General features: G+C 42.0%; 1 protein-coding gene across 3 annotated transcripts in view; it reads left to right on the top strand.

Moving 5' to 3' along the window:
* Positions 1–9,975, top strand: part of HCFC1 (host cell factor C1) — a 49,021-nt gene extending 39,046 nt beyond the window's left edge. For all 3 annotated transcript variants that reach the window (XM_040405705.1, XM_040405704.1, XM_040405703.1), the window contains exons 23-26: positions 2,438–2,623; positions 2,859–3,156; positions 3,309–3,372; positions 9,398–9,975. In XM_040405705.1, the coding sequence (XP_040261639.1) occupies positions 2,438–2,623; positions 2,859–3,156; positions 3,309–3,372; positions 9,398–9,437 (588 nt within the window). In that variant the 3' untranslated portion in view covers positions 9,438–9,975. The remainder of the gene's footprint in view (positions 1–2,437; positions 2,624–2,858; positions 3,157–3,308; positions 3,373–9,397) is intronic.
* The last annotated feature ends 2,656 nt before the right edge of the window (positions 9,976–12,631 follow it).

Below are 12,631 nucleotides of genomic sequence, written 5' to 3'. Positions count from 1 at the left end.
AAAAATCAATTTTCTCTGCTTGGTGAGAAATTCGCATGACACTTCAGGGTGCAGATAGATACCGGGGCATCTGGCATCATGTAAATTGGCCCCATTGAATGCATATGGACCTGCAGCATGTACAACTGCAGTTATACAGCAGAAAACAAAGGGTCAAGGATTTTTCCCACGGATGGATATAACTTTAAAGCAAACCTCTGCATCATGCAAAAACAATTCACATTGGGGAGCAAACAGAACACTTACATCGTGCCCATCTTTTTAGCTGCAGATCAATCCGTTTCCGGGCTCCTGTTTGGCCATCCAAGATGGCCACGCCACTTCTCAGATTTTCTGATGCTTTCTGTGTGTTCGGTACCCCAAGACACTTCCTGCTGCCAGCACTGCTCACATAAGCAGTTTAGGCCAATCCAACAACAGGGTTGGGCATGTAGGAAATGTCTTGAGCTGCCAATGCACAGTGTAAATTAAATGGTCTAAGAAGTGGTGCCGCCATCTTGGATGGACATGAGCCTGAGAATTAGCGGATCTGCAGCTGGAAGGGAGGTCACCTGGTAAGTGTTCTGTTCGTTCTCCAGTTAAAGGGGTTGTCCTGTCGTATATATTGATGACCTATCGTTGGGATAGGTCATCAATATCTGATTGGTGGGGATCTGACACCCGGCACCACTGCTGATCAGCTGTTTGAAGAAGAGACGGTGCTCCATGCAAGTGCTGCTGCTTGTTAATTACACTGCCCATCATCTCGGAAGTACTCTCTCCGTTCACTTGAATGGAGTTAGTACTCGCAATTGCACTACGCCACCACTCCAGAGGAGACAACACGTAATGACAAGGAGACAGCGCTCGCATGGAGTGCAGCCTCCTCTTCAAACAGCTGACCCTGGCCGACCAGATATTGCTGACCTGTTCTGACAATAGGTCATCCTTTTATATGGGCGGACAAAACCCCTTTAATGTAAATTTAAATAAAAATAAAGGCCCCACTTCAGAAAATGGCCACACTTGCACACTATAGGAAAAAGTGCCAGCCTTTCTAGTGCCCGGGAGCGCGTTGAGACAATTGCGTTTTTCCTATAGTCTGCAAACACGGTCTCCACTGCTGGATTGCAGGGTGGTCGTAACTCCTCGATATGAACAGTGTATGATGTAATGGAAAAAGAAGCAATATGGACGCTCACAATATATTAGTAAGCCCCTTTGTAATAACTTCCTCTAAATGATAAATGCCATTTGCTGAAGTGAGACAACCCCTTTAAAGGGGTTTTCCTGGATTTTAATAATAATGACCTATCCGGCACCCCCACCAATCAGCTGTTTGAAGGGATGGCTGCACTCGTTCCAGCGCAGCCTTCCCATCATCGTTTGCCTGCTTGCTGTCGACATCGCAGCCGCGAGCAGGTGTAATTACAATAAGCCTCCTTATTCACTTCCAAAGGACAGCTCCCTTCTATTCAAGTGTATACTACAGAGCCGTCCCCTAGAAGTGAATAGGACGGTGAGCAGTTAAACCGTAAAAGGAAGGCAGCGCTGGCACGAGCGCAGCCCCTTCTTCAAACAGCTGATTGGCGGGGGGTGCCGTAGAGGTCATCAATATTAAAACCCCTTTAAGCTATTGTTGGACGAACCTGCTGTTTTTACTGGGACTAGCTGGCATTCTAATGTTGAGAAACAGAAGGATCAGGTGCGTTGAATTTCAATGACAGTTTCATTCTCTTGGAAGAAAAATCGCTGCTATAAGTGTCTGCATATATGTTCGAGCGTATATTCGAGAGTTTGTGAGGAGGAAGAGCATTTGAATGACAGATATTTAAAGCGTGTGGGCACCTTTAGGGTACTGACAGATCCAAATACAGTAACCTGCTTGTAGGTCTGTATTAAAGAGGATCTTTTAGCATTAGTAAATACTTTTCTTAGGACTCTACCTTGTGAAGTTCCTCTGCTATTCTTCTTGGTAATGTGTGAATAAATCTGTGTACGATCTTTTAACTTTTCAGTTAGAGTATATTCCATGTCATACTGAATGTACTGCATGAACAATGACTCCTCGCGATGCGCACTTAGGGTCCATTTACACGTCCGCAACGTGTTTTGCGGATCCGCAAAACACGGACAGCAGCAATGTGCGTTCCTCATTTTGCGGACCGCACGTTGCCGGCACTAATAGAATATGCCTATTCTTGTACGCAATTGTGACAAGAATAGGACATGTTCTATTTTTTTTCGGGAACGGAATTGCGGCCACGAAGTGCAGGTCCGCAATTCCGTGTCCGGGCAGCACATCGTGCTGCCCCATAGAAATGAATGGGTCCGCAATTCCGTTCCGCAAAATGCGGAACTAAATTATGGACGTGTGAATGGACCCTTAATGTGCAAATTCCATTTGCAGTATTTTTATAGTTGCATATAAGCTTATGCTCTTTCTTGAATATTTCAGGATGACTCCGGTGCTCTCCCAGATTACACTCAGTTAAAGAAGCAGGAACTTCAGCCAGGCACTGCCTACAAGTTCCGTGTTGCTGGCATAAATGCCTGTGGTCGCGGACCGTTCAGTGAAATCTCGGCCTTTAAGACCTGCCTGCCTGGTTTCCCAGGTGCTCCTTGTGCCATAAAGATCAGCAAGGTAAATGCTTGGTTGGATAGTTGCCATATAGGCAGCTTAACCATTGTAAAAATGAAGTAAAATGTTAGCTATAGTAATCTTTTAAATTTTTTACTTTCACTCAGTTCAGCAGTGTGATGAACTTATTTTCTTTTTCCTTCTATGTTACTGGTGGCCATTATATGGACCAAAAAAAAAATCAAAAGTAAAAACTAAAGTTTAACATGTAGTAATGAATTCATTTTCTCACTTGCAGAGCCCAGATGGTGCTCACCTGACGTGGGAACCTCCTTCTGTCACTTCTGGGAAGATCATAGAGTACTCTGTCTATCTTGCAATTCAGAGCAGTCAGAGCAGTGGAGAACAGAAAACAACACCAGCTCAGTTGGCATTCATGCGAGTATACTGTGGCCCTAATCCCTCCTGCCTGGTGCAGTCCTCGAGCCTTTCAAATGCTCATATAGACTATACCACAAAACCTGCCATCATCTTCCGTATTGCAGCACGCAATGAGAAGGGGTATGGACCTGCCACCCAAGTTAGGTGGTTGCAAGGTATGTTGGACTTGAAGTCTGTGTTTTTTAAATATATAAATCAGATCATTTTTATTCTTTTAACACAGTACACAAGTACAAAACATACAGCAATAAACCCCTCCCTCCCTATGGAGGATGTTCTTTAATCTGCTTTTAAACTTTGCCTCTAGAATCCAGCAAGGATGGTGCAGCCGGAAAACCAGGAAATAAGCGTCCAGTGTCTTCTCCAGACATGTATGTATACCATTAATAATTAATTTCTAGCTTTGTATGTGATGTATGATGCAGTGTTCCATTTTACTGCCTTATTAATATCCCTCTAAATTGCTCTTACTCTAATATTTAATAGGGTAGGAATGCTTACTGCTTCATTTTGTGCAATGCAGTCCAAACCACTTTACAACTTTTACTATAGGCCTGCGGTGCACAACCTGCGACAGGTGCCATTCTTTTCGGCTTCCAATCATTAGTCTAAGACTAGGTTCACACAGTTTTTTGTTTTTTTTTGTTTGTTTTTAGGAGCTTTTCAGGCAGATTTTTTTCCTTTCATCCTCCATGACGGAATACCATGAGAGATAACCCGCCTCCAACCAGGTAGGGACAGGAAGTATAAATTTGACCCTCCTCAGTGTCTTCCTGTCCCTCCAGGCGGAGACGGATTATCCTCATGGCACTTTCTATGAGGCAGCTTCTGTGTAAGGCAGGCAGAGGTGGGATAAGAAGATGGATTGCCTTTCCACATGAGGGAAGCAGGCAGCACCCGTGTCCTAGTTTGGTATTTGAGGTGCTGGTAAGCGTTGGGATCCCTGCTCCTTATCTCCCGCACTGCGCGTCGGTTGTGGAGGTCCATGTGCGGACCGGACACTCGGAGTCCCTCCGGTCCTGTTCAAGCTCCTCATCGCAGCCCGATACCTTTCGGCGCTTGTGATGACGTCACCGGAAGTCGGGTGCGTTCCAGGAGGTACTTCCGGTCTGTGGAACGCGTGCTAAGGGGGAGCTAAAATTTGCACGCAGGATCAAGGCAGATGTCTGCTGATCTGAGGTCTGCAGGTAAGAGTATTTAAAGGCATCAGAGGTCGAAATGGCCAAACATGTCTGAGCCTGGTACAGTCCAAATGGAGACCTCCCAGGGGCTGACTATTGTAAGTTACTGAAAGTCTCTTGGGGAAATGCTGTATATTTTTACTTCTGCTAAACCCCTTGTACCGCTGTCTTTCTCTCTTCCTGTATGCATGTAGAGTGATGAGGATGGGGCTCAGAGAGCTAAGCCTAGTCCAAAAACTAAGAAATGTGTTATGTTCAGTAAAGTTACCAGATTCATATACTAAAAAAAAACTCTGCAAAAAATGTTACTACTAATCTGGCAAAGGATCTTGTTCCTTCTATTAGAGATGAATTAAGGGACGTAATCAGGGAAGAGATGCGAGCAGCCCTTTCTGAAAATCCTGTGCCTACCCCTAGTACATCTGCGTCAAAACATGGGGAACCTAAATTAGGTTACTCCAGTTCATCATCCTCCGAGTCAGACAGGACTCGGATACAGAATTTAAAAGTTTTCTCTTCTCCTCTGAGAATACAAAGGAGTTAATCAAAGCTGTCAGGACGACCATGGATCTCTCAGATGGAAAGGTCCAGAGGCCCGTCCAAGATCAGATGTTTCGTGGACTAGAACAAAGGAAAAAGTTTTCCCAGTCCACAAAAATATGCAGGAATTAATGAAAAGGGATTGGAAGACTCCGGATAGGAAGTTATTTATTCCAAAAACGATGATGTCGCCTTCCATTTAGTGATAAAGATGAGGCATTGTTTACGTCCTGTGCTAAAGTAGATGTATCCCTATCAAAATTAGTCATGGGGGCAAATGCCTTTCCATTTGAGGACATTGGGTCCCTAAAAGACCCCATGGATAAGAAGCAGATTCAAGTCTGAAGACCTGGGAGGCCGCCGCTGCTTTACTCAAACCAAATCTAGCCGCTACATCAGTTTCTCGATCCCTAAAAAGATTATCATGTCGGAATCATGGCAGCAAGAACCTCGGTACTAGTGGTAGTGGCCAGAAGGACGCTTTTAGTTAAAATATTGGACGGGTGACATCAGTTCCAAGATGAAACCTATGTAGTTTGCCCTTTAATGGGAATTTCATGTTTGGCCAGCATTGGGAAAGCTTCGCACTCTAAAAAATAATTTGAGGGATACAAATAAAAGAAAATTTCCCTTTCGGAAGGTCAAAAACCTCCCATGGATGTTTTTAGGTAGTTCCTTCCAGGCCAAAAGATCCAATAAGGCAGCCAGTGGTCCAGAGGAAAAAATCAAGACTGGAAACAGAGGCTTCTTTATTTCCAAAAATGCAGAATCTTCCAAGCAATAACGCCAAGCTTCAGGAGGAGGGAGATTAAAGTTATTCACACAAAAATGGAAGAGATTAACGTAAATCCTTGGGTTCTAAATATTGTATCAAAGGGTTATGATATTTCCTTTAGTCTTCCTCCTCCCATGGATGTTTTTTAGAGTAACCCCAATTCAAAGATTGGCGGTTTTACAAGAAAAATTGGTAGAAGGGATTCAGAATCTGTTGGCTGAAAAGACTATTGTCTCGGTTCCTCTCTTACAAAAAAAAGGTTATTACTCAACAGTTTTTTTTTTTTAGTAACCATCTGATAATAAACTTGAAGAACCATAATTCATAAAATATGACAAATTCAAAATGGAAACCATAAGATCCACCATAAATATATTAAAAGGAGATTTCTTGACACCAATAGATTTAAAAGATGCGTATTACCATATTCCGGTATGTGAAAAAGCTCAAATTCCTCCGCCTAGCCGTCTTTCTAAGAAAAAAACTGCTTTATTTCCAGTTTCAAGTACTGCTCCGAAACTCAAAATCAAACCCCTGTCCATCTCAGAGTTTAACATTTTTAGGGGTCCGGCTAGACTCAACTCTTCAGAAGACCTTTTCTTCCATCCCAGAAAGTGATGGGGATAAGCGAAAGTCTAAAAAAGTCAGTCAGTATGCACAGTCAGAGAGGCTATGAAGCTATTAGGCTGTAACCTCATGCATCCCAGCAGTAAGATGGGCCCACTTCCACACTCAATTCTCCAGCACTGATTACTAGGGTGTTGAAATAGAAGTCAGGACATCGTTAAAGGAGACGATTCAAATTCCCTTATGAGTAAATCAGTCCTTAGGCTGCGTTCACACGGGCGAGATTTCCGCGCGGGTGCAATGCGGTAGGTGAACGCATTGCACCCGCACTGAATCTGGACCCATTCATTTCAATGGGGCTGTTCAGATGAGCGATGATTTTCACGCATCACTTATGCGTTGCGTGAAAATCGCAGCATGCTCTATATTCTGCGTTTTTCACGCAACGCAGGCCCCATAGAAGTGAATGGGGTTGCGTGAAAATCGCATGCATCCGCAAGCAAGTGCGGATGCGGTGCGATTTTCACGCACGGTTGCTAGGTGACTGTCTATACACTGTATTATTTTCCCTTATAACATGGTTATAAGGGAAAATAATAGCATTCTGATTACAGAATGCATAGTAGGTGATCAGTTGAGGGTTAAAAAAAATAAAAAAATTAACTCACCTTCTCCGTTTGTTCGCGTAAGTCCCGGTCTCTTCTTTACTTCTCAAAAGATGAACTATGGGCTAAAGGACCTTTGATGACGTAAGATCACATGCTCCAATCACATGGTCCATCACCGTGGTGATGGACCCTGTGATTGGAGCATGTGATCTGACGTCACCAAAGGTCCTTTAGCCCATAGTTCATCTTTTTAAAGAACTGAAGACCGGGAGAACTACGCGAACAAGAGGAGAAGGTGAGTTAATTTTTTTTATTTTTTAACCCTCAATTGATCACCTACTATGCATTCTGTAATCAGAATGCTATTATTTTCCCTTATAACCATGTTATAAGGGAAAATAATAACATCTACACAACACCGAACCCAAACCTGAACTTCTGTGAAGAAGTTCGGGTCTGGGTACCACAGTCGGTTTTTTATCACGCGCGTGCAAAACACATTGCACACGCGCGATAAAAACTGAACATCGGAACGCAATCGCAGTCAAAACTGACTGCAATTGCATTCCTACTCGCGCGGGTTTGCCGCAACACACCGGGACGCATCCGGAACTAATCCGGACACGCTCGTGTGAACCCAGCCTTACAGTGGTAGCAAAATTCCATACCATCTGATGAGGGGGGGGGGTTTACTTGGAATCCCGAACATCTGCAGGGTATTGCCACAGACTCGAGCCCTTGGGCATGGGGAGCGCATTGCTCTCATCTCTTTCCAATGATCAGAGGTCTTTCTTCAAATCAGAGGGAATTGTCCGCAGTCTGGGAAGCTATAAAGGCTTTGTCCCATTACATCGAAGGGAAAGACATTGACGGACGGACAACACGACCGTATCTAAACCATCAAGGGGGAACAAGAAGTATAGGTCTATGTCTGTTAACAGAAAAAATATTTTTCCGGGTAGAAGTTCACTCAAGATCACTACCGCCGGTACACAAAAAAGGATCCCTAAATACAAAGGCGGACTTCTTAAGCAGAAATTCACTGAGAATGGAGCCTATAAAAGGAAGTTTTTCTCCAGATTACAGAATTATGGGGTACTCACATAGTGGATTTGTTTGCCTCAGCAGAAAACACAAAAAGCTAAAGATTCTTTTCCCTAAACCCCTTTGACGGGAACATAGGAGTAGATGCGGTATGAAAAAAGTGGGACTTTAGCTGGCGTACGCATTTCCTCCTCTTCTTCAGTTCCCAGGGTGCAAAAAAATTTGACTTTAATAGCCCCTCTGTGGCCGAAAAAGCCGTGGTTCCCTCTTCTGAAGCTTCTGTCAATTCGGAGGCCATGGATTCTTCCCTGGAGACAAGATCTGTTGTCGCAGGGTCCAGTCTATCACCTCAAAGTGGAAAGGTTACATCTGGCAGCTTGGAACCAGATCTGGAGAAGGTTCTGTAGTTGGTGTACTCAATTGGGGAACTCTTCTCAGAGATTTTCAATCCAGGCAATTTTGGGATTCTTACAAACAGGTTTTGAGAGAGTTGGGTCCAAATACCTTAAATGGGTCCAGATGGATTAAGACCTACAGCTCCTCCCTGGGATCTTGATTTCGTTCTATCAGGTCTGACAAATCTCCCTTTTGAACCCCTTTCTCCACCTAAGTCTTTCATAGCTCACTCCTACCACATCCGTCGCAACATCCTGGGCTGAAAAAGCAAGTGCTTCATTAGAGCAGATCTGTAGGGCAGCGACGTGGTCAAGCCCTCACACGTTTACTAAACATTACAGGGTAGATACTAGGGCTAGTCAAGAGCTTTCCTTGGTAGGAAGGTATTGCAGGCCATAGTCCCTCCCTAAATAAAAATTAATCTGTTATCTCATGGTATGCCGTCATGGAGGATGAAAGGGAAAAACCATATTACTTACCAGTAATTTCCTTTTCATGAATCCTCCATGAATGCATGGGTGTCATGGAGGATTCATGAAAAGGAAATTACCGATAAGTAATATGGTTTTCCTGCAAGTTTCTCAGCCACAGCCAGAAGTAAATTTGAAATATAAGGACTTGTACGTCTCCTTCCTGCTGGATCCACTTCTAGCTCTGGCTGAAAAGCCTGTAGGAACATCTGCATGAAAGCCTCCTCCAAAAAACCCCCCATGTGAACCTACATGCAGTTTGGGCTGTATTGGTTGGATTTGGTCTGCAGCTTAAAAGCACCATCAGGCAAAACTGTTACTGTGTCATGCCTAGTGTGGGCTATGACTGGTGTCCTTTTGAATCCCTGTGTCTTATTGCAACCTCAGACTCTGTGCTAGACATAAGACAGTGCTTAGGTTTTTCCAAATTGGCCTTTTCAGGGGGTTTTGCCATAGAAACATTTATGGCCTATCTAGAAGATGTGATTGTGACTCACAGTTGTAATTAATTGGATGCTAGGGAGGCTCGTCCCTGTTATTGGCTGCCAGACACCGGATGTTTTCCTCCGGGCACGGGGAGAAGCAGCAGCGGTGGTGGGGGGCCCGGCATATGGGGAGGGGGGTTATTTATTTATTTGATAACCCCTTTAAGTGACACAATCTTTAAAAAAAAAAAATGTTTTTGTTCCCATTGTTCTATTTGGATTCTGTTACATATATGTATTTAATAAAGCTATACATTGTAGTTCATCTTGTATTCTGCCATTGTATTTCTATTGTAATTGTTTTCTTTTCTTTTGCATTTCATTACACAGGAAATCAACTCCAAAGAAAGCAAAGCCTGATCACCCGTGATCCTTTTTGAAGCACCGAACCCAACCTAAAATTGATGCTTAAACATCTTGACTCCATGCAGTTCCTCAGTGTACATCCTTTTAACTGTTTCGCCTTCCTCCTTGTTGCTAAGAATCAGTAGAAAGGATTGATACTCTGCTTCCTCCGCCTCCTCATTTCCGTGTTAATGAGAACATTGGGAAAAGCACATTTTTACTTTTTTTTTTTTTTTTTTTTTTTTCCCCCTCCATTTAGTTTCCCCTTGCAAAGATTGGATTTTTTTTTCTTCTGTATTTGTATGGAGAGGAATTGCAGGAGCCACGGGACTTAGAACTGTGCAAACCTTCAGATTTTGCCAGCTTTGCACAAGCAGACAGGCCTAGTAATGCAGCTTCTTACTGAAACGCTCAAGAAGAATTATTATTCAGGTCTTTTTGCTTGTTTGGCTTTTGATTTTTCTTTTGTGAAATGTCAGAGGGGATTTGGGGGAAAATACACAACTTTGTCAACAGAAGCACTTGGACTTTTCACCTCAATGTAGCTGATATAGTTTTTTTTTTTTTTAAAGACATGTGCAAAGGGGTGCCCTGTAAAAACTGCCTGATAGGCCCATCTGAATGCTATTTTTTAAGTATCTCGCCTGGACGGCAATGCTGCGTGAAGCAAAGAAAAGTTGGCATTCCGGACATCTTGACGTGATTCCTGGAACTTAATTGCCAGAGAACCCCCCCCCCCCCCCCTACCCTTAGCTTGGTTGAATGGTGCAGCCATGTACACACTGTTACAAAAGCAAACCCGACTTGCCAGCTAGTAACACAATGGAGTTTCACTTTAGAGCGCATTGTCTGCCTGGTTTCATCTGAGCTCTGCTGGGGTGAATTCATTCATGAGCTCTTGGAAATGGCGAACTGGTTGTAAGGAAGTTACGAAGAAAGTTGAAACGCACCGTCAGAATTTCAATAAATTTTATATATATATTGCAATTTTGTTTTGAAATGAAGGTGTTTTTTGTTTGTTTTTTTTGTTTTGTTTTTTCCCAATTTGTATTACCTTTTCCCCCTCATTTTGTGCAGTCTTTATTTTCTTATTCTTTGTCCCGCTGTTTCGAGATAAATTTCAAGTGGGATTGACTACCTACGAACATTTCCTGTTGCAAAAACACCACAGCCAGCGTCCTCATGCTAAACGAGAGTAATTTTTATTTGGTTTGATATGACTACCTTACTAATTGATCGGATTTGCATTAGCCCCCTTGTTTTTGGGAGGCCTAGGCATATTGCATGACAGACCTGGCACTGAAATTGTAATTGCTTTTGTAACCTAGATAACATTTAAACCACCTGTTCCTTTTTTTTTTTTATCTTTTTTTTTTTTTTTTTTCCCAAGTCTATTTTCTGATTACGCTTTCCTTTTAGTTCTTGCATAAAGTAATATTTGTGATTCAGTTATGCATGGTCTGGCCCTTCTTACTCTTACAAAGCAATATAAAAAATATATATATATATATATATATATATATATATATATATATATATATATATATATATTTACACACTTCAGTGGCTTTCGGCCCTTTCTTTGCAGTTTTCTTTGGTCCTAAATGGCTGCGGGCCTGCAGTCGAGTTTCAAAGGTTTGCCTCATCCTGGTTGTGAATGACCTTGCGCCAGTCACTCCGGCCACTGAATCCTGTACAATTGAGCACCACATTGCTTTCATTTCCCTGCCAGCAGTAACCAGCACCCAGACCGCTGGTGCCGCCGGAAGGCCAAGCAAATCCCCGCGTTGGCAGTTTCTTTTCATATACATAATTATAAATATATATAAATATATACAAACAGTTGTAGCTGTTTCAAAACAGATTTCAAACTGGTTTTTTTTTTTTTGTAAAAAAAATTTATAAGAAAAAAGGAAAAAGCAAAAAAATAACTAAAATAAAAAAAATCTGAAGTAGCTTAAAAGCATGAGGATTTTTGTACAAAAGCAAAACCAGTAAAAACTTGTCTAAATGGCTTAGGATTTACATTATCTTCGTAATTTTAATGCAACCCATCCTCGTGTTGAGTTGTCGGGGTATATATATATATATATATATATATATATATATATACTTTTTTTTTTTTCCTTTGCTCTATTTTTAATCTCTCTAGCTGGTCCCAAATGCTTAATTCTTCTTCTGGTTCTTCACTCATGGCACAAGATTGGCTTCTTGAACAGAGGTGCACAAGGGGGAGACGGCCCCACCCCCTTGATTTGTAACAGAATCATAAATGATATTTTTCTTTTGCCTATTGTGACTTTTATTACTTGTTAAATAGCTGGAGGCTAATAAAAAATAAATAAATTCCTATCTTGAGAAAGTGGGTTGCCTGAACGTAATAGGGGAGCTGCATGGTTGGGGGCTTTAATGGAGGTAAGTGTGCAGTTATGAAAGGTTTCTGACAATTCTATGAATTGTCAGCTTAAATGTTCCCAGACTTTTTTTTTCTTCCCCCTCTTCAGTAAATGTGTCCTGCATCTTTCAGTGTAGGCAACGAGGCAGCAACAAAATCTGATGTGAGATCTATTTTTATGATGGGAGAAAAGATATTCAGTATGTGGTATAGTTTTTCTTACTAATGCCCCCCGCCCCTTTTAAACATTACTATCTTATCTTAGTTTTTCAACCTCCTTAAGCAATTTAAGCTTCGTTTAAAGAAAAATTAAAAAGTAAAAAAACAAAAAAAAAACTTTCTGCCAGCTTGACGGAAGCGATGGCGGCAAGAGTGGAGACTAAATCCACAGCTCCCAAGTAAAATGACCACCGCTGTCCCTTCTCGTTTTTGTATTATAGTGTTAGTGTGTTGCCACCTAGAATCTCTTGCTTTAAAAAAAAAAAAAACCCTCACCTGCCTTTTTCTTTGAGAAGAAAAACTATTACTTCCATTGTAGAGGAGTTCTCAAAGTTGATCCAATATTACTATAGTGCTATCTGTCGTTTTTGTGCTATTTTGAACAATTAAATACCTTTTTTGAAGAGTTGTGTCTGTTTATTTTGTTCAGTTTTTATTCAGAAAGAAAATTCTTGCCTTTTTTAAACTGGACAACTACCCATCAGCACTGTCGGTTTCAAATTTAACAATTTGCACAAAACACATAAATCAGCACTATTTATCATGGTTTCTCATCTGTATCATTGGGGGACACAGGCTTGCCCATAGGTATAGCTGCTGCCACT

The sequence above is a fragment of the Bufo bufo genome, chromosome 8 (assembly GCF_905171765.1).
Source record: "Bufo bufo chromosome 8, aBufBuf1.1, whole genome shotgun sequence".
In the NCBI taxonomy this organism is placed as follows: domain Eukaryota; kingdom Metazoa; phylum Chordata; class Amphibia; order Anura; family Bufonidae; genus Bufo; species Bufo bufo.
Note: the sequence above shows the minus strand (reverse complement) of the source record. Positions and strands in the feature narration are given on the sequence as shown.